The 25,423-nt window shown below is 37.9% G+C and overlaps 1 protein-coding gene across 3 annotated transcripts in view; it reads right to left on the bottom strand.

The window, feature by feature from the left end:
- Window positions 1-25,423, bottom strand: part of SLC44A1 (solute carrier family 44 member 1) — a 201,431-nt gene that overhangs the window by 43,340 nt on the left and 132,668 nt on the right. Inside the window, exons 13-16 of one of the 3 annotated variants that reach the window (XM_023242528.2) lie at window positions 16,218-16,355; window positions 8,036-8,272; window positions 5,940-6,020; window positions 373-2,773 (exon numbers count right to left, since the gene is read on the bottom strand). In XM_023242528.2, coding sequence (XP_023098296.1) covers window positions 2,750-2,773; window positions 5,940-6,020; window positions 8,036-8,272; window positions 16,218-16,355 — 480 coding nt within the window. In that variant the 3' untranslated portion in view covers window positions 373-2,749. Of the gene's footprint in view, window positions 1-372; window positions 2,774-3,205; window positions 6,021-8,035; window positions 8,273-16,217; window positions 16,356-25,423 lie in introns of those variants that run through there. The other 2 variants (XM_023242529.2, XM_023242530.2) reach the window with 2 other exon arrangements.

The following is a 25,423-nucleotide window of genomic DNA, read 5'->3' as shown; positions in this document are numbered from 1 at the left end:
TTCATCTATCTTCTCACTTGGGCAGAAGATGGAGGCAGTGAGCGAGTAGCAATAAGGCGGCCCATAGCTAGCTGAAGAATGACTCACAATGAATGAAAGAGGCAGCAGGAATATCCAAACATAACCTCAAAACATTTAAATATTGCTAAAAAGCCTCTGTGAGGCTTTATAAAATGTATCAAGGAATGAAGCTCATATGAGAGTGATATTCTATATATTAAACATCTCTCTGTGTGTGCCTGTGGTAATATATATGCACCTATGCATATATCTACTTGGACAGCACACAGATTCACTCAGGGAAAACAGCCTGGCAATTAATTTGGAACTCAAATGACATGGTTACACATAGATCATAATTTCTAAACACAATGTTAGTAAAACGAAATTTATTTGTAAAACAGGACCTGTTATATAAAATGGCACACAATCAAGTTATACAAAAATACAAAATTTCTTTCTGATTACAGTTCTAGTTGCAAATGATAATTAGAAAGCATTCCTGGTGGCTTCCAAATAGCTGAGATTGCGAGCAAATGGAACAGGGAGCAGCAAGAGTCCATGATGCTGGGATGTCCAAGTGAGTAGAACCTAATTTCCAAATTCAAGACTTCCATCAGGTCACTTTGGAGGGACATCTCCTAGAATAGCTAGCTCCTAGAATGTCTTCTGTTTTGATACTCATCTTCCAAACTTTTTCCAATCTTAAATTTAGTTCCCAATGTTTCTTAATGTCCAAAATCTGTGTGGCTATGAAACAGAAGGTATTCTGAATTTCCTTACATGATTTGCTCTCTCATCTATTTGGAAAATTGTTAGTTACATAATTATATTTATTCCATTTCAAATGATATAAAAGAGTACAATGATACCGTTTGGCGATGTTAGATGTTAACTTCTGGAGAATTATTGTTTCAAAATAGCTAGTCTCACAATGTTGGTTTCCCAGGTCTTGCCAAGATATGAGCTCTTAACTGTGTGTGTGTGTGTGGTTTTTTGTTTGTTTGTTTTTTTAAAAATCCAGACTCTTATTGCAAATATTCTGAAAAATCAGAAATATTACATGAGCTTTGAAAAGAAACCAAGGCATTTAGCAAATTTTAGCCTAGCTAGAGTAAAGAACACGGATACTTAAAAAAAAAAATACAATTTACCTTTTGCAGCAATTTAAAGGTCTAACCCTTTGAAAGGAAGCACATTAGCAAACAGCTGCTTATTAAGCCCTAGTGACATTAATTGTATGCATTTCCATCATACCGGTCTAATTCACTGTCTAATTCTGGTAGGAGGCAATGCTTTCTTTCAAAAGATTCTTCTTCCATGGAATGATAAAATGCTGAGGCTTTTTTTTTTTTTGTACAGAGCCTGTATTTAGTGCAATAAGTTTAAAAAATTTGCTCTGAAATATTTACTTTACATTAACAAAAATAGCCTTTTTTAAAAAAATTGTAACAAAAAGGAGTTATCGCATAAACAGATCATGAATTATTCTTAGCAAATTACACTTTTTTTTTCTTAAAGCATTCACCATTACAATAAGCAGAACAATGGAATATTAGCCATTCATATCTGGTAAGCTTTAGGAATTAAAAAAAAAGAAAAACAACAAAGAAACAAAAAAACCCCAAACCCATCCCCAAACAAAAAGAATGTTCGACTCTTAGGATCAAAACATAACCAATTCTTCAGTTAAACATTGTAGAATCTGGATACTGAATGAATTGCCAAGGAGAGGAGCACCTGCCAGTATGTTTTCAGATTTCATAGCATTTGAATAAAATGGCCATTTAGCCCTAAGCCACTGAAGTTCCTTAGAAGCAGAAGCCCAAGCACTGGAATCTGCAAGGCTTTTGTGTTCCAAGTTTCCCTTCCTTCTTTATTCCTCCCAGCATTACTTAATCTGCAAATCAATACACAGAAACTTAATGGCTAAACTCGCTGGGTGCCCCAGCTTCCCTTCAAATCAGGCACACAAATGTGTGGAGGATGCTACTAAAGTAAAAAATGAAAGAAAAGACAAACTATAAGAACAAAGTTTGCATAAGAAAGATTATCTACCCTTTTCTTTTTAACCTACTCTCTTATAGAAGCTTAGGGTAAACTACAAATACCTGAGGAGTTGGTTACTTTTTAATGTTGGCTGACAAATGCATGAGCGATTATGAAAATTCCCATATTGAGTCCACTTGTATGTTTCTAAAAGTAAAATGACATGGCTTCTTTGATTGGGGAAAACTGATTGGAGTAACTCCTTATTTATCTGAAAGCATATGCCTAGTCTCGTCCCACTAGGACTTATGCATCAGTAAAATAAGATCTTGATTTTATGCACACATCAGGGAAATCACCCCTGAATAAACTTTAGACAGAGAATTCGGTACAATAATTTTATCTCATTTAAATAACTAAAGTTAAAATCTCCTCTAAGTTATTAAAAATGTTAATCAGATATGAATCTTAACATTTCCATTAAGACAATTACAATTGAAAACATTAAATGACGGCAGTTGCCTTGTAAAAGCCACCCGTATGAAAGGAGTACATGTTTGACAAAAATAAGCATAAAAAAGGTATTAAATCCCTGTTCCTTTTCTCTGATTTTGGCTGATTATGTGTGTGTGTGTATATACATATACATATATATACACACATACATATACATATATACACACACCCACACACACAAATACATAGTTATGTGTATATATTGTTTTGGAATGTCAATGGGTTCCATAACGGTCGGCTAGGTTCAAGCAGAACTTGCTCCCGAAGCCTAGAAAACAAAGTCATACAGAGTATAATCTTAGACAATTACCATTAAAAGGAGGTCATGAATGATGTTACAAGTACACAGATGGTCACAAGCGGCAACAAAGCAAAATGGACTGAGAGCCCTTTGCGCGAACCTATATTCCAGGGGCCGCAATTCCTATGAATGTTGAAAGTCAGGGGCACCTGGGTGGCTCAGTCGGTTAAGCGACTTCAGCTCATGATCTCACAGCTCTGTGAGTTCCAGCTCCTGTTAGGCTCTGTGCCGACAGCTAGGAGCCTGGAGCCTACTTTGGATTCTGTGTCTTTCTCTCCCTCTGCCCTTTCCCTGCTCACACTCTGTCTCAAAAGTAAGTAAACATTAAAAAAACAAAAATTTAAAGAAAGTCACATTTCCTTCTGGATAATCTCTGAGATATGCAGAGAATACATCTCTGGCCTATGTTGTTACAGTGTTCAGGTTTTTTTTTTTTTTTTTTCCTTTTCCTCTATAAATTCTTTCCTGTTGAAGCAGATGGCCGGAAGTTCTCTTTCTTAAACTTCTGTAACATCACATTTGGTAAATCTTTCTAAAATCATTTTCAAAGATTTATAGGACGACCTCACAGACCTTCAGAGTGTCCTGAACTAGTGAGGCTCTTTCTCAAAAAAAAAAAAAAGTCCAAGAGGAAAACTGGAAGTGCTTATATTTAATTCAATGATCCCTCATCAAAAGGGAAATTTAAAACCTCATTTTCCTGAACATTAATTCTCTAGGCTAAAAGTAAACCCTAAATTAAAATATCCCATTAAGAAAGAAGATAAACAAGTGAACTTAACAGCAGATTGTATAGATACGGCTAAATAGGTATGGCGCTTTTACAGAACTTTTATCTAAGGGAATAACATGTGAATTAAATCAGGCAAAGACAAGTTAGCAATCCTGATTTCTACCAAACCCCAAGTTTTAACGAGGAATCTCTCAGAGAATTATTTAGGGACACATCCAAGATGCACAGTGGTAGCAGGGTCAACTCTTACCATGCTAATGCAAACGAGAGATAAGAATCAGAGGTACTGATGTACTTAAAATATTTAACTACTCTGTAAGCAACATCTCAACTTCTCTCCCGGGAAGTTTTTAAACTGCATAAAAAAATACCATTCTTTGGGACCAAATGCTATAATGTCCAAAACACCAGAAGCACAATGCACATAGAAGATATATTTGGAAACATAGTGGAGGGTTTTGCCATTAATCTGCAAGCAATGAACTGATGAGCAACATAAAACAAAAGCAAAAAATGAATGAAGATTTTAAAGCAGTGTTTCAGTTAAGGGGCATTAATTTAAAACTGAAAGCAATATTAGGGGGAAAAAAATCTTCCTAAATTTTTGGCTTCTGGTAGAATGCCACATAACCTGGGGATTTCTCCTTGTATCATTACCTACGAATTAGAGGTTTAGGTAAGAGTCAGCATACTTGTATTCTCGTCTTCCACACTGTATCCTTCACTAAAGAATAATGCAGAAATATGTGCCAATTCATGGTCAAACCAAGCCAGTCAAGACCTCCAAATATTTCTCCCTTTTAAAAAATGATTATGACTGACAAAAAAGGGGGGCAAAGGTAGTTCACATTTTAAAGATTTTATATTTTACCTTTTTAAGGTTTACACTGGGAGCCAGTTACTGAACACGTATGACAAACAAACAGTGGCAAGAAGGAAGCCTTCCTCATTTAACCATGCCACCAGAGGGTCGGCAGAATCTTCACTACCGTCCCCCTTGGCCAGGGTCAAGTAGGAGTTATACAGAAAAGGGGGGTACAGAAGGCAAGAAGCCAGACCAGGGGGATTGCTGATGGTGCCCCTTGCCCACTCAACGGAGTTCTGGCTGGTGCACACTTAAAACTAAGAGTTCTACATCCTTTGACTTACGATTAGAGTGATCTGTACCTTGGGAAATAAACATTGAAGTTTTGACTCTGACAATCATTAATGCTATTAACAGCAACACCAAAATAGGCCCTGGAGGGGGTTACGGAGGAATTTATATCTAAACATTCTGCTGAGGTTTTAATTTAGGTTGAATATGCAATTATTTTGCATATAAATATGGCCTCCCCAGCACCCAACCTCAAACAAACCCATTTCCTTTACTCTTATATACTTAAACGTGCTTGTTTTATGCAAGTTGGAAACCTATGAAATCAACCACTTATTAAACTTTATAGTTTAGTAAGAAAGAGGAGTCTTCATCTCACACTTTGGGACATCACGTGCAATCAGAAGGCACATTATTTAAAATTAGCTGTTTCAGGACGTAGGCAGTTATATAATATTTTTAAATAACATGCTGTTTAATAACAATACATTTGCAAAATAAGCAGTCATTACACAAAGATATGTGAGGGTTATCTGTCATTATGCAGAGGTGAGAGTATCTGTGGCAAAAGCAACTCAGGATTCTCTTACATTGATTAAGTTGCCTTTTTTTCCCAAATGAAAGTAGAGTACTTAGAATATACATACATATCACTGACCAGAGATCATTGACCTTTCTCACAATTAAGCTGAGGTTAGAGAAGACCAGGTTGTTTTACTGAGTGGGAATGTGAGTGTTGATGGAGTAATCTTGTTTGCTACTGAAAAACAGCTTAAGAAACAAAGAAAGTACAATCCAGGCAACAGAAGAAAAAGTCAGCAAAGGGTAAAAGACAGCAACAGAAACAAACCAATATTAAAAAAGTGGGGAATGTGAATTTTAGCAAGTTGAAAGGAATTGCTAGTATCACTTTCCAAAATGATAAAAATCAAACTGTCCAAGTGTACAACCAAATGTTCATTCCATTGAAAACCAAACACGTACAGCTAAAAATTAAAAGAAAAAAAACCCCAAAACCAGAAATGGCCATTTTACTTTAGGGACAAAAATTAGCCCCTGCTTCGTGATAAGCCCTGAGACAGATGTTGTTCCTTTCAGCTTACTTTTACAGAAGGCGGTCTCAGTTGTGACAAGAATTCTGCCATCCAAGTGATGGGTAAACACACAAACAGAAAGAGCAGCACATCCTGTGTGATACAGACAACAAAAGCTTCTCCTGAAGAAGTGCAGTCAGTGAAAACAGAGAGAGAGAGGAAGTGAAAGTGAAATTCTTGGAGGGCGGTCACCTCCTCATCTCCACCTACCATCGGCTTTAGCTCTCTGGCATCGGCAACGCCTCCCTTACCAGCTTCTTTCATTGCTTTTCTACTGTTTTCCACAAACTCCTGCAAAATATGGACCAAATTGCATAAATTCTTAGGTCCTTTCAGATTTTGGTTGGCAGATGAATTCTAAGGAACACTGACATTTTTAATTCAATATCAGTACACAGATGGCCTAAAACCAGAGCAGTGAATAATATTTAGTATCACTACACAACAGCTGCTAAATCTGTGCACATGGGCTGCAACTTGTGATATCTTTAGGACATCTTTTTTCCATCCATTTATTGTGACAATCTCACTTAAGCTCAAAGAGAGAATGTTACTTCTATCTGGAAGAGAAAATCCCTAATGCTTTCTTAAAAGACTGTTTTCTCATACTTAGATTATTGTTCTATTTGTTGTCTGACTTTTTCCATATCAAGGTTAAACAGAAAAACAAGAGCGTTTTATTCCATAAGCCCTCTCTTTAAACTAGCCCTAGCAAGTAAAAGAAAGCATTGATTCTACTAAGCGCAGAATACTGTTTTTACCCAACCATAAATAAGCTACTTTAAAAAAATGTCTATCTGGCTTTGAAATTACTCCATAAAGCAGGAAGACAGGAAGTAACAACCAGAACCTGTGGTCAAAAGTAGTTAAAATGGGATTATGCCCCAAAGAAATGTTTCTATCATGTCCAAGTTTATGGAACACTTCTCCATTAAATATCCTCATCATTCTTACTGAAAAAACCAAAAGAAGAAAAAAGTATTTTTTGTTACTCTGCTCTGGATCAAGGGTTTAAGACACAAAAAACAAATTCTCCCTCTTCTTTTTTTTAAGGTTTTTAAAATTTATTTATTTACTTATTTATTCATTCATTCATTCATTCATTCGTTCATTTAGGTAATCTCTACACCCAACATGGGTCTCAAACTTACAACCCCCAAATCAAGAGTTGCCTGCTCTATCAACTGGGCCAGACAGGTGTCGCCAAATTCCTCTTCTAAATGTCTTAATCAGAAGGGAGATGGAATGCTCACAAGTCAAATTCCATTATGAAAACAACCAGTTAGAAATATAATTTAGACATTATGAAAATTTCCAAAATTTAGTTGATGGTGTTTTCAGTGAAAGAGATAATCAGTACCCAATACGCCCATTAAATCATTTGAAATTTCTGCAATTGAAAAAAAAAATCTATCTTATTTATTAACACATTTATTTTATATTTAACTAGATAAACCAGGCTCCTGGAAGAGGACTTGTTATCTCAAGGTCTAATGTTTACCCTTCAATATTACCTACTCTTCAGATAGGAATATTTCACAGCTTAATGGCAAAGTACTATTATTAAGAAGCATCCTTATTTTGGGAGCATTTGACATTGATAATAATATTTGAAACATTTAAATAGTTTCTAAAGTTTTAAAATTTTTAATTGAGATTCTAATACAGGGAAGCTGTAGAGGCTAGATAACTAAAGAATCGGAATATAATATCTGTGTAAAAGTTCAGATCTTGACTAATGGAAAACAGTATATAATCTATCAGTCCTGAGTCTGTTAATCTGTATTCATTACAAAACACTTTCAGTTTGGCCTGGCATACTTAGGATAATGACTTCCAATGGGGCTGACAGCAATACTATTTGGAAAGGTGGTAGACGGAAAAATATAGGCAGGTGCTACAACCGGGGAAATAAAGACTTTTTGTCTTTGAGCTCCACTTCAAGAAAGGGCACTTAGAACATCAGTGGTCCAATGTTTCAATTCAAGGACTAAAATTCAGGTTGTAAAAAGTCAAGTCTAATCCATCTAATTGCAGAGAGGGAGGGAGCAGTATGAAATAATGTGAACTCAGGACTATTAATGGGTATTGCTCTAGCTAGGTGTATATATATGGTCTCATCCATGCCAAGAGGACCTTCCTTCTTCCCTGATTTCCCCAAGACTAGCCTCATTCGTGAGCCCTACAGGTTTAATTCTAAATTACTCAGTTGCATATAACAGGAATTAAACATGGAGAACGTTTTGCAAAATATTTTTACTAGTATGTTTACCTCTAAAGCAGTAGAGGGCGTTTGAAATACTTACCATCAGCACTTTATCCATATAGAATTCTCTGCCAGGGCTCCCATCATTGTATTTTGTATCAATGGCAAAACACAAGAATAATACATCCACTACCATTTCGTAAATGGACAGGAAGCAATGAGCGACTAGGAAAGCAAAGAGGCAGACGATGATCAGAGGCAGCACCCATACTGTGTAATCTTGCTGGTAGTTGAGCAGCATAATCCCAGCCAAACCCGTGCTGCAGACTATCAGCACCTGAAGCAGAGAGAACAAAGAACACATTTAATATCCTACCATAGAAAACCACTCTTTCTTCATCATTTGCAGACTTCAAATTCCCTTTAACATTTATAAACGCTGGCTGCATACATTCATTCTACTGCAAGCTACAAAGGATAATTCATATATACCCATACACACACATATACATGTATATCACATAAATAAAAAATAATCTTTTAAACACTTCTGGTTTACATGAAAAATAGTCATGTTTCCAAATGTTATGCTTGTTCCTTAAAACTTCACGTATTTAAGCACCTGTGGCAATTTTTAAGACAAATGCATGCATGCATATTTTATTTTAAAAAAATTTTTAATGCTTATTTAGTTTTTGAGAGAGACAGAGAGAGACAGAGAGAGAGAGAGAGAATGAGGGAGGGGCAGAGAGAGAGGGAGATACAGAATCTGAAGCAGGCTCCAGGCTCTGAGTTATCAGCACAGAGCCCTACGCAGGGCTCGAACTCAAGGACCGTGAGAGATCATGACCTGAGGCGAAGTCGGACGCTCAACTGACTGAGCCACCCAGGCGCCCCTATGCATGCATATTTTAGAAAATTGCACTATTGCACTCAGAATAAAATTATTGACAGTCCAGGGTATTGTACTTTTATATATATGAAATAGTATTATATAAATAAATCATTAAAAGCTATTCATTAATATTTATAGTAGCATTATAAATGTTTCATCAATACTTAGCCGCATAATTTCATTTTATGGGTGACTTAAAATTTGACCATTCTCCTACAGTTGGAGACTTATATTGTTTTCTGATATAAATAATGCTGCAACAAACATCTCTAAGAGTTTTTTCTTTGTTTTGTATTTTTTCACAGAGAACGTGGTAAATTTAATATGAGTCGCCATGTAGTTTAGATTTGGATTACCTGTGAAGAAAGAGGTTGCCACAAATATCCATCATAGAGGAATATAAGAAACAGTGAAATTGCTTATTGTCAAGAACCACCTACTCTGGTCCCTCCCGTGCAGCACTTGAAATTTCTTGTGGTTCTTTTAATACATTTAGTTCAGCTTTTCAATCCCTAGGAATGGTTTATGGCAAACATTATCACCTTCATTTTATAGACTGGGAAACATATTCAGAGATGCTAGCCAACTTGCCCAAGGTCACAGAGTAGAAGGGCAGATATCACCCAAATAATGCTCTTATGATGCCAAATCCAGCCCTCTTTCAAGGTAAGAACTCAGCAAATACTTGGATATTGATATAAAGCAGTAATGGGTTATACTGAATCCTAAATACACTCGTGCTCAGCCCTACACCTGGCCTAACATACAACATGAAATAACAAAGGAAAAGAAAGAGTCTTCTAGAACCACAGCAGCCTTTTCTGGTCCAGTGCTGAGAAGGAGCAGACTATAAATTGACCTGCAAATTTTCAGATGATTTTAGGGAGCAAATCTGGGTCTGCCCAAAATTTAGATGACCCTCCACCATTTTTTGTGGCAAACACTCAGGAATTCTCTCTTACAGTCATTTACTTTCTGGGGTGACTTCTATAGATAGCTAATTATATCCATTTTCTTTCACTCTTTTTAGTTTTTAGAATGAGGTGTTTCTTATATCTTATTCAAATTTTTGACATCCGTCCTACAGAAGGACTGAGGTTCTTTATGCTCACTCTAAACCACTAAAAGTTAAGCCACATTTGAAATGTTAAAGTCAGTTACAGGGAAAAGGTGCGGCTCCGACAAACTAGATGTTGAGACAAAATCTGTTGAAGTGGAAGGTTGGATACTGTCACATTAGAAACAACTTTAAGGGCCACCTGGGTGACTCAGTTGGTTAAGCGGCTGACTTGGCTTAGGCCATGATCTCATGGTTTGAAAGTCTGAGTCCTGCATCGGGCTCTCTGCTGTCATCACAGGCTTCATCGGTTCCTCTGTGCCCCCCACCCCAACTTTCTCTGCCCCTCCCCCACTTGCACTCTCAAAACAAACAAATAAGCAAACAAGTAAGAAACAACTTCAAGAATTAATGATATTTAGCCCAAAAGCCAAGGGAATGTAATAATGTAATAATTACTCCCAAATATAACGAAAGGGTATCAAGCAGAGGATACATTAATGGTTCTCAAACTGCAGAAGGGCTAGGTATCACTTGGGGAGTTTGTGAATAATACAGATTCCAGGGCCCCACCCCCAGAGTCCAATTGGTTAGAGCTAAGATGAAGCCCAGCAATATTCATTTAAAAGGTTCTTCGGGTGGGGGCAGCTGGGTGGCTCCGTTGGTTAAGCATCCAACTCTCTGATTTCAGCTCAGGTCATGATCACAGCTTGTGAGTTTGTGAGATGGAGCCCCGAACTGGGCTCTGCGCTGACAGTGGGGAGAATGCTTGGTATTCTCTCTTCCCCTCTCTCTCTGCCCCTCCCCTGTTCATGTGTGTGTACATGTACAGATATACACTCTCTCTCAAAATAAATAAACTTTAAAAAATAAAATAACATAACATAACATAACATAACATAACATAACATAACATAACATAACATAAAATAAAATTTGCTTCAGGTGATTCTGATAAAGTCTACAAGAAGTACTGGCTTAGATCAGTGATCTCCGTGGTGGGGTACACATACCCCAGGGAGAATTTAGGAGCACCTGGGACTTCAAATTATATTTCTCATTTATCTTAATTTCCTTTTATACTATGCTTTACCATGTATATATTAGTAAAAGCTGTACATATATGATTAATAAATGTAAATATATTAGGAAGTGTGCTCAAAAATTTTTTCTAATAGGATGCATGATTTTAAACATTTCAACACTCCTGTTCTACAGGACACGTTTTTGGTGACACCATAGAAGAGATTCATACACAGGGTAGGGTGGGAGAAGAAGAAAGGAAAGGGTGCTAGTTTTAGAATCAGAAAGATGTAGATTTGAATCACAGAGTTAATACTTCTTAGTTTTGTGACTCCAAGCAAGTTCATGTAACCTTTCTGAATCTGTCTTTCCACCTTTAAAAGAGACATAAAAATACATACATCCCATTGTTAAAATAAGCATTCTGAAAGCATTTAACACAGTGCTTAGCAATCTTTGTTTGTTTGTTTCTTTCATTTCCGCCATAAATCTTGCATTTGCGATGCCCTTTCCACATGGAGCTCATGTTTTAAAAGATTTTGTCAGTAAAATAGCACCTACAAGTAATAATTCATATTATCACTTTTATTAATCAACACCAAATAAACTACCAATAATTAATGTTAGAAAAAGTATTAGCAAATGAGATAAAATAATTTCACACAGAAGTGAAGAGCTTCAGATTTTGTGGGGTTTTTTGGATAGTTTTATTGGGCAAATATGCAATATCTATGAGACCTGAAAATGTTGCAATAGTTTGCAAATCTCTGTTCTTACCTGTGAAGACCCAATAGGCCAGTGGTCACAGATCACAAGCCACTAAACTAGGGGAGATAAGATCCCTCCTCAATCTAATTTACCATTCCATGAAACCACTGGGGTTCCACAGAAATGGAACCCATGGAACTGTCTTCTGTTTTCTTTTAAATTCAGGGTTTTTAAAATTAAATTTTATATTTTGAGACAATTTTGAATTGACATTTCATTGTAAGAAATAACACAGAATGATTTCATGTACGTTTTACCCAGTTCCCTTCAACAGTAACACCTTGTCAAACTAGAGTACAATATCACAACCACAGTACTGACATTGATACAGACAACGTACAGAACATCTCCATCATAACAAGGATCCCTCACTTTAGCCTTTTATAACTTCCCCTCTGCCTCCCTGCAACCCCAGCTCTAACTGGGTGACCATAAATCTGTTCCCAGTTTCCATAATGTTATCATTTTAAGAATGTTTATAAATGCTTCAAGCCCCATTTTGGAAGTAGAGCTTACTTAATTAAAAAAAAGAAAAGGTATGTAAGAGAAAATAATTTGGGGTACCTCCTGGCTCACTTAGACCATATGACTCTTAACCTCAGGGCCATGAGTTCAAGCCTCACGCTGGGTGTAGAGCTTACTTCATTGAAAAAAAAAAGTATAAGAATGTTACATAAATGGAATCATACAGTATTTAATTTTCTGGGATTAATGTTTTTCACTCAGCAATATTCCCTCATGATTTATCCAAGTTGTTGCATGTTATCCATAGTTTGTTCCTGACACCATCTTTTATAATGCTTATTCTGATCTACCTATGTGAACTATCTGATCAGGGACCATTTCTGCATACTAGCAGCTACTTTTAATTGCAGTGAAAGAAATTCTTTTTAAAAGATTTACTGTATTCTGTGATCAGAACTACAGTCTTAAAAAAGAAAACTGAAGAATGTTTATCTTAGTATGTTGGAAACTAAAATACTTTTTTCCCCTCTTATTTTTTTCTTTTTTAGATATCTCAATTTTAAAAAAGTTATCTTGGGGTACCCAGGTGGCTCAGTTGGTTTAAGTGTTTGACTCATGATTTCGGCTTGGGTCATGATCTCTTTGTTCGTGAGTTCAAGCCCTGCATCAGGCTCTGCGCTGAGAGCATGGAGACTGTTTGGGATTCTCTCTCTGCCCCTCCCCAACTCACACTGTCTCTCTCTCTCTCTCTCTCTCTCTCAAAATAAATAAATAAACTTAAAAAAATAAATCAATCAAATAAAAAAAGTCTATCTCTCTATGTTTTAAAAGTAATTTTCTTACAGTGTTGTAAGTTTTGTATTATTCAAACTTTCATGTTTCTGGTAAGCAATTTGGTAACGTACATCCAGAAACCTATTAGGTACTCTGACTCATTGATTCCACTTCCAGGATTCTGGCCTCAGGAAATAAGGATTGACACAGGCAAGGGTTTGCATACAATGGCTTCATTGTATCACACTTTATATTAGTAGAATGAGAACAGTTTAACTATAAAAAGAAAATTAGAGGTTTGGTTAAAGAAATGATGATACAATTGTATAACCATGTTTAAAACATTTTTAATAAAATAGTAAATGCTCATGACATAATATGAAGTGAAAAGAGAGATAGAGGAACCTGGCTGGCTTAGCTGGTAGAGCATGTGACTCTTGATCTTAGGGTCATGAGTTCAAGTCCCATGTTGGGTATGGAGACTACTTAATTAAAAATAACAAAAGTTAAAAAAAAAAATTAAAGAGATATAAAAATTGCCCTTTTACCACATTGTTTTCTGTTATTCCGATATATGGCTTCTCTTTTATTTTTTATGTATTTATGTATTTATGTATTTATTTATTTTTGAGAGAGAGAGAGAGCACAAGAGAATGAGGTGCAGAGACAGAGAGAGAGAGAGAGAGAGAGACAGAGAGAGAGAGAGAGAAGTGGGGCTCACCCAGGGCTCATGTTTTACCCAAAGCAGGGCTTGACTCACCCAATGTGGGGCTCTAACTCACAAACTGTGAGATCATGACCTGAGCCAAAGTCAGATGCTTAACCGACTGAGCCAGCCAGGCGTCCTCTTTTATTTCAATTGTTCTGTGTACATATGTTTTTATTTTAAGTTGCTTCACATCCTTCTTAGTAGCAGGGATAAATACAAGTATGTAAAACATAAAATAGACAATAGACAAAAAATCTGAAGCCTTTCTAAATCAGTCATATAGCATATAAATGATAGCAATAGTTGATAACAGTAACACTGTTATCAACACTATACTCCTTGACACAGATTAACTTATTAAATCCTTACTATAAAACATTTCCTCTTATTGTAAAAACATGACAATAATAAATCCAACAGTCATAATGTAAGTTTAATTAGAAATTTCCAAAAGAACTATGTGTACAGTTTTATCATTCTTTTTAGATGACAGTTGCCTGAGAACTTAACACCACACTGTGCTTTCCATGCCTCTCTACACCAAATATTTTTTCCTTTTCAAAAACATTTTCAACACACAGTGGCTGGAGTAACCTAAGTGTTTGGTAGTAACAGAATGTTTAGGAATAGCATCTGATGGGGGTGCCTGGGTGGCTCAGTCAGTTAAACATCTGCCCCTTGATTTCGGCTCAGGTCATGATCTCATGGTCATGAGATCAAGCTCCATGCTGGGCTCTGCACTGAGCGTGAGTCTGCTTGGGATTCTCTCTCTTTCTCTCTCTCTCTCTCTCTGCCCCTCTCCCCTGCTCGCTCTCTTTCTCCTTCTCTCAAAATACATACATACATACATAACAATAACAAAAAAGAAGCATTTGATGAAATACTGACAATAATGATAATGAATAATTATGAAGATTATCAAAGCAATATGAAAAATGTGTATGATATAATGTGAAGTGAGAAGGACAGAACAAACTGGTATGTAGGCTATAATTATTATACCATAGAAATATAAACCTATTAAGAAAAACACTGGGAGGGCATATATAAAAATGATATTATTAGATTATAGTGATGTCAGCTCAGCTCAATTTTTCAAATTTTCTGGGCATTTTATGGTTTGAAATACAGATACAAAGAAATCCAATTATATTGCTATTTATTATTCTGCAGATTTTAATAGTATAGAAAAAATGCCTTTTTTCAGATGCTTTAAGGATAGGTAAGTCTCATTCCCTCATATCTGTTTTATTTATTTATTTTTTATTTTTTTTCAATATATGAAGTTTATTGTCAAATTGGTTTCCATACAACACCCAGTGCTCATCCCAAAAGGTGCCCTCCTCAATACCCATCACCCACCCTCCCCTCCCTCCCACCCCCATCAACCCTCAGTTTGTTCTCAGTTTTTAACAGTCTCTTATGCTTTGGCTCTCTTCCACTCTAACCTTTTTTTTTTTTCTTCTTCCCCTCCCCCATGGGTTTCTGTTAAGTTTCTCAGGATCCACATAAGAGTGAAACCGTATGGTATCTGTCTTTCTCTGTATGGCTTATTTCACTTAGCATTACACTCTCCAGTTCCATCCACGTTGCTACAAAGGGCCATATTTCATTCTTTCTCATTGCCATGTAGTACTCCATTGTGTATATAAACCACAATTTCTTTATCCATTCATCAGTTGATGGACATTTAGGCTCTTTCCATAATTTGGCTATTGTTGAGAGTGCTGCTATAAACATTGGGGTACAAGTGCCCCTATGCATCAGTACTCCTGTATCCCTTGGGTAAATTCCTAGCAGTGCTATTGCTGGGTCATAGGGTAGGTCTATTTTTAATTTTCTGAGGAACCTCCACATTGTTTTCCAGAGTGGCTGCACCAGTTTGCATTCCCACCAACAGTGCAAGAGGATTCCCGTTTCTCCACATCCTTTCCAGCATCTATAGTCTCCTGATTTGTTCATTTTGGCCACTCTGACTGGCGCCTCACAGCTGTTTTAAAGGAGTTTATACGTAGTAACAATGACAGCTAACATTCACTGAGAATTTACAATGTATCAAGCACCATGTTAGGTACACTACATGTATTAACCAGTTTAATCCTTACAACCCTAAGAGTGTGGCTCTATTATTATCCCAGTTTCATAGATGAACAAACTGAGGCACAGAATGGCTATGTAGCCTGCCTCAGGTCACACAGCTAGTAAGTGACAGAGCTAGGATTTAAATCCAGGCAGTCAGGCTCCAGATATAGTACCCCTAACCACTAAGCAGGCTGTTTCTGAATTCTTTACAGACCGAATTACGTAAGGAGGAACATGTGCAAATTACTGAACCATTGTACCTCAGTTTCCCCATTTGTAAAGTGAGGATAATATAACTTCCTTTACAAATTTATTGTTAGGATTAAATGAATACCATACATGTAAAGAACTTAGAACAGTGCCTGATGCATATTAAGGGCTTTGTAAGTGCTTCCTTTATATTACATATTTTACTTAATAGTTTTTTGGTGAGCTAGACATTTTTCAAATGAAAGAATATATATATACATAACTTCACTGTATGTCCCAGATAACATATTTGGTCTTACCTTGCCTAGGAATAACATGAAATCCCCCACCGTGTTGATCGCAGCCACTCGTAAAGCATTCTCCACAAGAATGACAAAGGCGTCCTTGGCGGAGGTGCAGAAGTTGGTGCTGTTGATAGCTGTGGCTGTGTATGCATTCTGGACAAGGCAAAAAACAATATTTTCATTAATAAATGTGATTGTACCTCGTTAAGATATAAACCAAATACAGTGAACACACGGCTTATTCAAATAGTCCACAGTTAAACCCATGGCTTTGGTGAGGTACAGGTTAAGATTAAGTGCAAGGAAATACAAGACATTAAAAAAAAAAAAAGCCTGATATGGTAAAAAGAGCTTTTGGTTGGCTTAGTTTTAGTCCTTTTTAAAACACTGACATTTATTAACACACACACAGATTTTTCTAACATCCATTAACTTCTTCCCTGTCTTAGTAAATCAAACATAATTTAACCTTTCCTGGATGTCTCAGGTTCATCACTATGAATATCAGTGATGCATTATTACCATTTTAGTGATGCTTTAAAAGCTACACAAATATGTAAAGGCATAAGGATGCTGTGCTGTTTTATCCGGAACATCTGCCATCTCCTCTTTGGTGTTTCCTTTCATGCTGTCACTTCTCACAGCTCTTGTGGTAGACAGCCGTTTGTTGCTCCCTCCTTCCTGGGAGCAGGACCCTGAATCCCCTTTGAGAAAACAGTCCTTCCCCATTCTCTTAGAGTCTGAGTCAGGGACACTACCTGTAGCTCTGGGGCAGGCCTTGATCGATGTGAGCCAATCAGCATGTTCTACCCACCTTCTCAACGGTTGGTTCAGGAACTGGTACATAAACTCATAGAGCCAATGAAAGTAAAAGATGTTCCCTGGGGCTTCTGGGAAAAAGAAGTTTCCTTTCTCTTCCATGGAACTCCTGACAAAGCAGCTCTCTGATTTTCCTGGATAGCGAGATGTGAGGGCTGCGAGGGCTGTTTTGCCAACACGATGGGAAGAACCCAAAACTGCTGGGGGTCACAATGTGTAACGGAGGGTGAGGCTAACATCATGGAGGTCAGAGCAGAGAGAAACCCATTACTAGTACTTGGTGACAGCTGTCACATGATGTCTGCATGATTAGGAACTAGCCAGCTTGCTGGACTTTTCAGCCAGAGAAGCGAATACATTGCTAAATATCTCTCCCCTCTCCTCCCACTCTCTCTCCCCCCTTTCCTTTGTCTCTCCTTTCAGGCCAGACTGAGCTAGCTACCTTTCTGTCCCTTGTAGTACTGAGTCCCAGCTGACACACTTTTATTCCATTATGCCTGCTTCTGCTCTGTGTCCTCTCTGACCCGCAGTCACAGACTCTGATCTTTCCCCCCTTTTTACACTGCATTCTAGAAGACGGCTGGCATTTTCTGGGAAATGTGAATAAGTACTATAACATCAAATACATCTGAATCTTAGGAAGGGAAAGTTTATAGACTTTGTGGCTAAAACTTATAGCCCTGAGGAATTTTTGGTCTAGTGCCAACTTAAATTGTTGGAAAACTGCTACACACAAAGGGCTTACTTTACACTGTGTTGTCTATAAAGTTGGTTTTTTGTTAGCTTAAATATAGTCGACACGTAATGTTTCAGCTATACAATATAGTGATTCCATAACTCTATAATTCATGCTATACTCACCACCAGTCAGATACCTTTTGTCACCATATACTATTACAATACCATTGACTATTTTCCCTATGCTGTGACTTTCATCTCCAGGACTTACTCATTCCATAACTGGAAGCCACCCCACTTCAAACACTGAACTTGGGAGAGACTGCCTTTAATTTCTGAATGTTCCTACTGTATGCTTGTTAGTTAATAGGAACCTGGTATGAAGATGAAGTTTGAGTCACAAAAATTTAATTTGCCATTGTACCATTAAATTTGTTGATTAAAAATGCAAACTATTGGGGCGCCTGGGTGGCGCAGTCGGTTAAGCGTCCGACTTCAGCCAGGTCGTGATCTTGCGGTCCGTGAGTTCAAGCCCCGCGTCGGGCTCTGGGCTGATGGCTCGGAGCCTGGAGCCTGTTTCCGATTCTGTGTCTCCCTCTCTCTCTGCCCCTCCCCTGTTCATGCTCTGTCTCTCTCTGTCCCAAAAATAAATAAGCGTTGAAAAAAAAATTAAAAAAAAAATGCAGACTATTTCAGAGCCAAGGAATGAAGACTGTACTGAGTGGGACACACTACATTTTCAGCAATGGAGCAGCAGGAAATAATCACGCTCTTTTAAAAACACAATTATGATTTAATATACATAATTCCATCAAACAAATTGGGGTAATTTATTATCAGAATATAGTACATTATGTTTGCAGTTCTTTTTATCTCAAAAGCTAATATAGAGAGTATTTTAAAGAAATGATACTGTTAAATTATTCTGGTAGCATTCGTTTCTGCCTTGCGCTCATATATGGTCATCTTATCAGTTAAAAGACAGCAGGCACCAAAGAGTTAACTATCTAACTGCAGTGGTCCACATTTCTCCATCTTCTGTATAGCTTCTTTTGAAACATTCTGCCAAATGCCTCAATGACCTCAAAATAAACTACACTTTTGATCTTATGTAACAATAACTCTGTTGAAAAATGATGGAGAACTTCCTAGGCCCGATTTATTCTCAAAGAACCAAGACCGACCACTTCTCTACATACTCACACACACACACACACAAAACCATTCAAATGTATTCGAAAGTAGAGGTTGGCAAATCTGACCTGCTGCCTACTTTTGTAAAAAGCAGTGTTAATGGAACACAGCAATGTTCATTTGTTTACGTGTTGTTTAGCACAGCTGTTTTCACGCTGTAATGGCAGAACTGAGCAATTGTGGCAGAGTCTGTATGGCCACAAAGCCAAAAATATTTACTACCTGGTCCTTTATAAGACAACTTTGCCGTCCCTTGTTCTAGAGTATTGCCCAGGATCAATATCAACCTTGTTCATGGTCTATGGAACCCATCTTCTTATCCCTTTTGAAATACGAACCCCAGTTTCTCACTTCTAGTCTTTTAGTACCTTTTTCTACAGACAACCTTTCACTATAATTCTTCAGTTCAATGACTGACAAATGTCTATGGTGATCTGAGACACAACATCCCATAAGGAAAATACCTTATTTTCCCTTATTCTGAGACATGATTAAGAGACTAATGAACCAGTTAGTTAATAACAAGTTTTCAGGAGAAAATACCCTGCCATATTAACTATATATTGATTATGAGATGCTTCGTGAAATCAAAAAAAAAAAAAAAAAAAAAAGAAGGCATATAATGTCTAGAATCAGGGATATTGGAAAACCCATTTAAATCATGTAGGTACTGTCTTAAAACTTACCTCCTCAATGAGGATCGACAACTCACTCTTAATTATGTTATTTTACCCTTCCCAATTTGAACATGACCTTCTTTGAAAGGGACAGAAGCAAGAGAGGATCCACATACTTCCAATCTGTCCTTTGTTATCATCAGACCAGCTGACTCAGAGAGGGCCTAACACCTCCAAGCCCAACCATAAAAGCTGTTTTGCTGCCCTCATTCATTTTCAGAAGAAATTATTATTCCTCCTTTCTCACTTCTTCTCTCCCCACCTGGCCTCACATGTCCCATCTATGTTGAGAGCAGTTTCTTTTTTTTGTGGACATAGAAGGAGGCAGCAGTAATTTCTTTTCTCTACTCCTGCGTTCCAGCGTTGGATATGCTCACAGAAATTTAGCCTTCTTGGCAACATTCCTACAGATCTGTGCAACTCCTTTGTATTCAACCTAACCAAAAAAAGTTAAGTGGATATTTTATAAGCTCTTTCCTCCACTCCCGGGGCAGGAAGATGAGCTACATGTGACATGCAAAGGTCAAGGTGACCTCTTCAAGGAGAAAATTGTGCTGCAGATCACAGCAGGGCAATGAAATCTTCTTCTACTTCTTTACATCCTAGTCTGAAAGGATTCACACGAAGGTTCTCAAGAAATTCTGAGTTCTTTGTGGCTTTCCCTATTAGTGTTCTCTGAACTGTCTGCTCAACTACTTGAGATTTTTTAAGCCCACCTACCTCTTCTCTGACAGCCCTCCTGATCTTGAGCTAAACTGCCCACAGAGAACCATCAATGATTAACATTTAGCCAGTGCCCAGCATCTGCTCAGGCAGGATATAGGCTTAAGACTATTTAATTCCCAGAAACAACATAAAAGGTGATCACCACCCAGGAAGATTTTTAAAAGGATGACAGTTAGCACAAGTGGTCCCTGGTAAGATTTTTGTGTGACAGGATGAGGTGAAAAAGTCCTGTGGAAGAAAATGTTAGGGTTGAAGATCACAGTGTGGGTAACCCAGGCCTGCTTGGCCACATGTCCCAGAACATAGCTTCTACATTGTCACACCTTTCCTTTCTTAATATGTGGACTTTGAGATTCTCTTTAAATTTAAAGTCTTTAGGGGCGCCTGGGTGGCTCAGTCGGTTAACCCTCCGACTTCAGCTCGCGTCATGATCTCGTGGTCCGTGAGTTCGAGCCCCGCGTCGGGCTCTGGGCTGATGACTCAGAGCCTGGAGCCTGCTTCCGATTCTGTGTCTCCCTCTCTCTCTGCCCCTCCCCCGTTCATGCTCTGTCTCTCTCTGTCCCAAAAATAAATAAATGTTAAAAAAAAAAAAAAAATTTAGGGGCGCCTGGGTGGCGCAGTCAGTTAAGCGTCCGACTTCAGCCAGGTCACGATCTCGCGGTCCGTGAGTTCGAGCCCCGCGTCGGGCTCTGGGCTGATGGCTCGGAGCCTGGAGCCTGTTTCCGATTCTGTGTCTCCCTCTCTCTCTGCCCCTCCCCCGTTCATGCTCTGTCTCTCTCTGTCCCAAAAATAAATAAACGTTGAAAAAAAAAATTAAAAAAAAAATTTTAAATTTAAAGTCTTTATATAATAACTCACTTAATAGTGGCAAGCTAGATAAGAATGGTAGGAAAAAGGGAACAGGTATGTGAAACTCTATGTGTGGATTATAAATTAAATAAGGGAAAAAGTAATTAAAATGATCCCTTTGTTATTTTGAACAAGGAATGGAGGGGGCACAAAGTCCAATCTATACCATAGATTTCATTTAGTTTGGTTCTAAATTCTTAAGAGTTTTTAAGGGAAATAAGAGTTAAAATATGCAAATCTTACATTGATTGCCTTTAAAACTATCACTTGTGTTAGTTTATAGCAGGAAACATGAAAGTTTGAGATGTTTGCATATTCTCTGTAATAATCTATACTTTAGTCTTCCTTATGTACATAAAACAGGTATGTATTTATATGGGAAACAGGGGGATATCATGGCAAGAATGAGGCAAATTTAGATTTGAAACCTTCATCCACCTCTAGGCCATATGCTCTGCCACAAGATGCTAGTCTCAACTTTCTCATCTGTAAGACAGAGGAAATGAGCCTTCCTTATAGTGGGGAGAAAGCAATAATATATATTAAGTGCTTAGTAAAGTATCAGGTGGTAGGTGCTCAAAAAATATTCTTTGCAACTCCCACTCATACTACGTAGAGAAGAGCTTTATAATCTTACAAGCTTGGTGGCCAGAGAGCAGATACTTTCCAGTATTAAATGCTCTATCTCCAAGTGGTGTCGAAGTAAAGCAAGGCCTCAGTAATCCAATGCCCACAAGAAGCAGACTCTAGTTGTAGCAGTCTCTCTACCTAAAGTAAATTCTGTTAGATGAGATATGCAATCACCTTCACTGTCACATTAACACAAGCACCTGCAGAAACAAAGAACAGTTCACAGTTCACTCTGTTGATGTGCAAAGCTCCAGCACCTATGCTATAAATAATTAATGGCTTATTTTGAAAATCTAAAGCTCTTTTTTGAAGCCAGCTGTATTTTCCATGCAGTTTGGCAGTGGAGCATGGCTTTGGATTACAGGATTTCATACTGTGCTGCAAAATGACTCTGGCCTACTCTGCCTCCATATCAACACTGTTTTCTACTGCTATCCTCCCAATTCTCTAAAGCACTGCGACAAACTGGTGGCCCATGGACAAATGACACTGTGTGGCCCAAAGACCTTATTTGCCCTGGCCCACTCACTTATCTGTTTTTTAATATATATATATATATATATATATATATATATATATATATATGTATGTATATATATATATTTTATTTTTATTTTTTTTTCAACGTTTATTTATTTTTGGGACAGAGAGAAACAGAGCATGAACGGGGGAGAGGCAGAGAGAGAGGGAGACACAGAATCGGAAACAGGCTCCAGGCTCCGAGCCATCAGCCCAGAGCCTGACGCGGTGCTCGAACTCACGGACCGCGAGATCGTGACCTGGCTGAAGTCGGACGCTTAACCGACTGCGCCACCCAGGCGCCCCTGTATATATATTTTAATAGCAGGACATAAAATGCAAACATCCAGAATTCTGGCTTCTCTTGAAAAATTGGAAGAGTTAGAAACTGTCTATAAATCTTCACGTTGGCAAGTGTACAAGAGCTAAGAAGTGACAGCCCTCTTTGGATAGAATATGAACTCCCCATTTTACCAGTCTCTGCCACTCTCTATTGCCTTAGACCCTGTCTGCTGCACTCATTTCCATGAGTCACGTGATACACTTCAACTGGCCCAGACAGTTTGTGTTGTCCAGCTCTGCTCAAGGTTTTTGACTTCAAGTTGTATGCTGATCTCAGGAGCAACAGCAAAAGAGAGGATAGGAGGAAAACAATGCAAACGGGCATTAACTAATTGTTAACCATTGCCAAATGGTTAGACAAAACAGATCTCTAAATGGGAGCCACTGCCAACAAAGTGTGAGCCACAGTGCCTGTAAGTGCTCAGTAAATACTGGCTGGCATTATAATTAGTATTATTATTTCACTGTATCTTATTGAACAGTACAAAGATAATTTCAGAAGATAAACAGGTGATTAGACAAGAAATTTTTGAAAAATTAGAATGAGAGGGATTTGTATTATAAGACACCTGGGGTATATAATGAAGCTATAGTAACTAAATATTGGCATACTGATAAAAGCATAGGCAGATCAATGGTACAGAAAAGAAAGTCCTGAGACATACTCAAGCATGATAGGTAAGAATTTAATACATGATCAGATTGACATTTCACAGCAGAAGGAAGAACAGGTTAATCATTAACTGGTTCTGGGATAACTGATTAAATCCCAAAACTAAAAATGTAGGGCACCTGGCTGGCTCAGTTGGTAGAGCATGTGTGACTCTTGATATTGGGGTTGCAGCATCATGAGTTCAAGACCCACGTTGGACATGGAGCCTCCTTATCAAAAAAAAAAAAAAAAAAAAAAAAAAAAAAAAAGAGTAAACTTCTAAAAAACTATAGAGAAGAGCACTAGAATAATTATTTGATCTTGAGGTGGGGAAAATCTTTCTAAGCATCAAAGTCAAGTGCAAAACCATAAAAAAAAAGTTTGAAAGACCCAACAAGAGAAAAATAAAAACCACTGCATATTAAAAAATGTAAAAGAAACCAACCCTGAACATCTAGAACTTATTCTATACTATATAGAACTATTCTATACTACAGAACAGTCGGCATTACAGAGGACTTCCTGTGTCAGGTGCGTACTCAGAGTATGGGAGATACCATCTTTCTGTATCCTCATGGTAATGGGCACTACAGATACTATTATTACCACCATTTTACAATTGAGGTTTATACACTGATAAAACAGTCTGTAAGCAAAGTCTGATAAGCCATTACCATGCTGCAGTGAAAAATTAGAAACTTTTTCTGAAAGCTAATAGTAAATATTTCAGTAAAAGTAACTGTTATGTTAGCATGGTGAGATCATGGGTGATGTTTTGTTTTGTCTTGGTTTTACAAGCTCCTCGGTGTTTTACATTACATTTATTTTTAGAGAAAATAGATACATCTTTAGAACAACCTCTTGTTTTATCTTGGCCAGAGCTCTCTTATCTTAGAGTAAAAACCCTGGGAGTTCTTTATAAAACAATAAAATGAGGGGAGCGGGGGGGAGCGATAACACTAAGTGAGGACCAAGAGCCAGGCACTGTAAGAGTTGATTTATCTGCATTATATTTCATCCTTACCTAAAGCCTATGAGGATAGGTGTATTTTTCTCCACTCACTGAAGAAAGAAGCCGAGACTCCCAAGGTTTCACTGAGCTTGCCAAACAGTTACATTGTTAGGATTGAAACACACCTTTAATATCTGGGCTCTCTCCACTGAATATCCTCCTAATTATCCACTGTGCCTTCTCCAACAAGGCTATATAGTGTGGACTCAATCCTATGTGTATGGAACTTCATTTTCTGAAAGCAGTGATAAGTAGCAGAGACAAAAGGGATGGTCTGAACCGCCTGATATCTCAGTGCCAGCTCTGGCTTGATCTCTAGCAAAGCACTAATCTCATAACTGCCAAATGTACAGGGCAGCACTGAGAAGAATGCCCCTTCAAACACCAGCAGATCAGACTCTTAGACCCTGCTGGTTTTTCAAATTTCAGAAAAGTCCCTAGATCTCATCTATTCAGCACTGCCATGATTCTTATCATCTTGAATACTTCAAACAGATGGGTGCCCACCCAGCTCTGAAACATTCCACAGCAACAAGGGTTTAAAAAAATTCCACTGGCAACCAATACCTATGCTTAACCTGTCATGGGAGGAAGTGTTCTAATGTCTTCAATATGTTGACCTCATTTAGAGTGAAATTCCTGTGAAAACAGGAGACATGAAGCACCCTGGGTAATCAGTCCTCATATCAGAGCATTTCATATTCCCAAACAGAACTAAGTATTAGTTCAGAATCACTCTCCCTAAACCTTCACTCATTTATTTATTCCTCTTTTAGTGCTTCTCTTGAATCTTCAAACATCAGACCTACCTAAAGAAGATTAAAAATGCACAAAAACCGGGATGCCTGGGTGGCTCAGTTGGTTAGGCATCTGACTTCGCCTCAGGTCATGATCTCGTGGTTCACGACTTCGAGCCCTGCACTGGGCTCTGGGCTGACAGCTCAGAGCCTGGAGCCTGCTTCAGATTCTATCTCCCTCTCTCTCTCTCTGCCCCTCCCCTGCTCTCTCTCTCTCTCACACACACATACACACACTCTCTCTCAAAAATATAAATAAATAAGTAAATAAATAAATCACAAAAACCTGTGCAAGAAAGACCAACTTGAAGTTCGGGTATGTTTCA

The sequence above is a fragment of the Felis catus genome, chromosome D4, assembly GCF_018350175.1.
Source record: "Felis catus isolate Fca126 chromosome D4, F.catus_Fca126_mat1.0, whole genome shotgun sequence".
Classification (NCBI taxonomy): domain Eukaryota; kingdom Metazoa; phylum Chordata; class Mammalia; order Carnivora; family Felidae; genus Felis; species Felis catus.
Note: the sequence above shows the minus strand (reverse complement) of the source record. Positions and strands in the feature narration are given on the sequence as shown.